At 39.2% G+C, this 3990-nt stretch overlaps 1 protein-coding gene and 1 long non-coding RNA gene across 8 annotated transcripts in view; one reads left to right on the top strand and one right to left on the bottom strand.

Annotated features, from left to right (window-relative positions):
• Positions 1-3990, top strand: part of grip2b (glutamate receptor interacting protein 2b) — a 375168-nt gene that overhangs the window by 368031 nt on the left and 3147 nt on the right. For all 7 annotated transcript variants that reach the window (XM_032514882.1, XM_032514887.1, XM_032514884.1 and 4 more), the window contains one exon: positions 965-1173. In XM_032514882.1, the coding sequence (XP_032370773.1) occupies positions 965-1173 (209 nt within the window). The remainder of the gene's footprint in view (positions 1-964; positions 1174-3990) is intronic.
• LOC116688695 (uncharacterized) overlaps positions 858-3990 on the bottom strand; it is a 24201-nt gene continuing 21068 nt past the window's right edge. Inside the window, exon 4 of the long non-coding RNA XR_004331836.1 lies at positions 858-871. This is a non-coding gene — a long non-coding RNA (uncharacterized LOC116688695). The remainder of the gene's footprint in view (positions 872-3990) is intronic.

Raw genomic sequence — 3990 nt, 5'->3', positions numbered from 1 at the left:
GTGTGTGTGTACCCAAAGTGTCTCTCTGAACATCAGACTAATTGCGTTTCTTGTGGTCTTCTTGTCCTGCTTGTCCAGTTAATCTATTTCTGTGAAACATGGTTACCTTTGAAACAACTCTTTATTAGTGAGACACTTCTACTAGCTTTACACAAACCAATCTATTCTCAGCTGTGGGATCGAGTTACTTCAAACTAAGCCTTCTCTGGAAGATCCTTAGAATAGATGAAAAGAACATGCTTAAATATTCCACCTATCACATTGTGCAGGAACCATTCACACACTGTGGCTGAGGCTGCCACCTGCTCATCGAATAAACACTCACACACACTCACACTCCAATGGTTCAGCATCAGCGGCTTACCCAAGGACACTTCGACATGGAACGGCAGGCCAGGGATCGAACCACCAACCTTCTGATTGGTAGACAACCGCTCTAACCCTGAGTCACAGCGCCCCCTGATCTCTATTTACAAGCATGTTGGTTAGAAGGTAGCAAAAGCTTCTACATGCCTATCCACTGGAGTTTGATAAACTTTGATATTGATAAAATCTACCCAACTCAGAGGAAAAAGAAATCAAAATCACCAAGATATGGGGAAAGAAACAAAAAAATAATTATTCATGTTTGTTGCCCTCCAAAAAATCAATACAAGGCATTTTCTTGAAAACCAAAAGAGAGACAATTGTAAATACATTGGCATTGTTCCATAATTGTACCTCAACAATGGAAATACATCTCCTTTTAATCTCTGTTTCCGGTTTAAAAAGTAAATCTAAAAAATACCTCGTAAATCATATTTACTCTCATTTCTTGAAGACAACTTTTTGACAATTATGGCATTGACTTTGAATTAGCCCTGAATATTATCTGCATTATTTTATAATGAAACATGTAGAAGTGTTCACTACATACTTAAAAATGTTCTAATCTAATTCATAGCTAACCCGTTCCTCCACCCAGACGCCCACCTGTTCCAGGAGGCCCATTTCAACCACGAGGCCCACCTGCACCAGGGTTCCCACCTCCACCAAGACAACCAATCCCCTCTCCTGCACCATGAGCCCAAGCCGAAGGCCTCACTGCGAGTGTCGGAGAGGACGTGGGAGTCTCGTCGGATCAAAGAGGAGATGCAGGGGATTCTGTCCCCGACGCCTTTGGAGCTGCACAAAGTGAGTTCTAACCTCTGTCTCAAGACTGTGTGGGGGTGGGGGGCCCTACCCAGTAAGAGCGTTTGCCCCATGTGGGCTGAGTCCTGCAGAGACCTGGGTTCGAATCTGACCTGCTGCGTATCATCCCCCATCTCTCTCCCTGTTTCAAGTCTATCCACTGTCACTTCATTAAAGGGAAAAAGCCCCAAAAAATAATCTTTAAAAAAAAGACTGTGTGGAATAATTTTATTTATTTATTCTTTTTTTTTTTTTTTATAAAATGGACAACACACATCAACATTTCTGTAAATGTTCCAGCCAGCTGGCTAATTTTCAACTGTAGTGCTTTGGCCAGATAAGTTTAGACCGGAGCAACAGAAAACAGCTAAATATTAGTACAGCTTGAAATGTACAAACACTAGTCAATAATGACTTGTACAGACATGTAGAGACACTAGTCAATAATGACTTGTAAATACATGTACAGACACAAGTCAATAATGACTTGTACAGACATGTAGAGACACTAGTCAATAATGACTTGTACAGACATGTACAGACACTAGTCAATAATGACTTGTACAGACATGTACAGACACTAGTCAATAATGACTTGTACAGACATGTACAAACACTAGTCAATAATGACTTGTACAGACATGTACAGACACTAGTCAATAATGACTTGTACAGACATGTACAGACACTAGTCAATAATGACTTGTAGAGACATGTACAGACACTAGTCAATAATGACTTGTAGAGACATGTTCAGACACTAGTCAATACTGACTTGTACAGAACTGTAGAGACACTAGTCAATAATGACTTGTACAGACATGTAGAGACACTAGTCAATACTGACTTGTACAAACATGTAGAGACACTAGTCAATAATGACCATAAGACATCTTGAGCAACCAAATAAACTTCCTCAAAAAGCCATGCAGACTCAAAGGAAGCAGCAAAACATTAGTAGTTACACGTCACCAGTATCTACATTCCATACATGAAGCCATGCAAGCAGCAAAACACAGCCGAGCAACACGCATTAGAGATACTTTCTTGACCCATGCAACCATGCAAAGCAGTAATAAGCACTCATGATGGAGATCTTGATACAATATTAAAAGTTGACGTACAGGTTGATAAGATGGTGAAATTGTTAAATTAGGAGTTGTTCTTTTATAAATACCCAGGCCATTCAGAGCTGCCTATATCAACGGGCAAGAAATAAGACATGTTAGCAGTAATAACAACAATAATAGTATTAATAGACTTGAGTAAACGCTAAGAACAAATGTAAAGTAAATCCAAACTGACTTGAAGTTTTGTGTTCACTGCTTGCGAGTGTATTATTTTACTGTGTAGTTCATCTAGGTCTCAGTGCAGAGCCTCAGCTCGGATTAATGGAATAGTTTTTAGCATCTTGAGAAATATGCTTGCTGGCATTGGCTTTCCTGTTGAGAGTTGGATAAAAAGATCAATACCATTCTCATGTCTAGCTGTCCAAAGTTTCAAAATATGCTGTTCGTTAATCTGTACACATAATAAATTTTAGAATTGATTGCTGAAACAATTGCTCGACAAATCTTTCTTTTTAACACTTCCGCGTCTGGCAACCTCACGAAGACGACAACATATTGAACCTTGTTTTTTACTTTATGCTGGAAAGTCCATGTCCTCACCCTGTTGTGGATTTGACTTAATTTGCAAAGCGAAATGCATTTATTATCCTCAGGGAGAATATACATTAAAGTCAGCTAGATGTGTTTTATTGATGGGTTCAGTGGCCATCAGCCAACATGTTACAGCCTCTGAATGTTGTCTCATTAAAAGAGCATACAATATTCATGCATCATGTAATGCTGCCTTTTCATTTTTTTTGTTAACCCATAATTCTTAGCAGCACATCTGGCCTGCATTACCAATTGCATACACATCAGCATACTGTATTGTGCAGCTGCTGTTTGTTAAGCATTTGTCCTGCGTTTAATCATGCTTCAGTAAAAGAGGTAGCATGGGCGTGTGTCTGGGCCCTTTCATTCATTCCAACCTTTATTTAACCAGGATAAAAAACTCCTTGATATTAAAAATCTCTTTTACAAGAGTGTCCTGGCAAGTGGCAGCAGCACGTTTCAGATAGACAGAGACCCTTACATGTAAATACATAAACACACTTTCACTCATATTCAAACAACAATGTCATCATAAAATACCAGGGTCCTAAATCAATTTAAAAACAGAGACATCCAGACTGCCCTTCTGCAAGGTCCTTTAACAAGCCTTTAAAAGAATAAAATGAGACCAACTCCTTCAACTGGAGTTCATTCTGAAGCTGATTCCAAGCAGATGGGGCTGCAAAATTAAAAGCCTTTTTGCCAAAGTCAGTGTGGGCTTTAGGGACTGTCAGTAAAACCAGATCATGTGAGCAGGTGATATGTCCCTGCAGACCTCGGGAGGATATAAGTGTTCAGATAAGGAGGAAGAAGTCATAATACTGCCTTATAAATAAAAAGATGCCAGTGCATCCAACGCCGAATCGAGAGTGAAAACCACCTGACCCGAGAATACAGTAAACAGTGATGAGTGAGAGATTTTAAGTTTGTGATGAATCTCAAGGGTCCAAAGCATGAAGACACTGGGAGGTTGAATGCATGTATAAAATATCACCGTAGTCCAAGACAGACAAGAATGTTGCATTTACTAGTTGTTTTTTTGCTTCAAATGATAAACAAGACTTGATTCTAAAGAAAAAACCCAACTTTAATTTCAGATTTTTTAACTAAATCTTGGATAAGCATTGTAAAAGACAGTGATTGGTCAATGGTAATACCC

This window comes from Etheostoma spectabile, chromosome 4 (assembly GCF_008692095.1).
Source record: "Etheostoma spectabile isolate EspeVRDwgs_2016 chromosome 4, UIUC_Espe_1.0, whole genome shotgun sequence".
Classification (NCBI taxonomy): Eukaryota; Metazoa; Chordata; class Actinopteri; order Perciformes; family Percidae; genus Etheostoma; species Etheostoma spectabile.
This window is presented reverse-complemented; position numbering and strand designations above follow the sequence as displayed.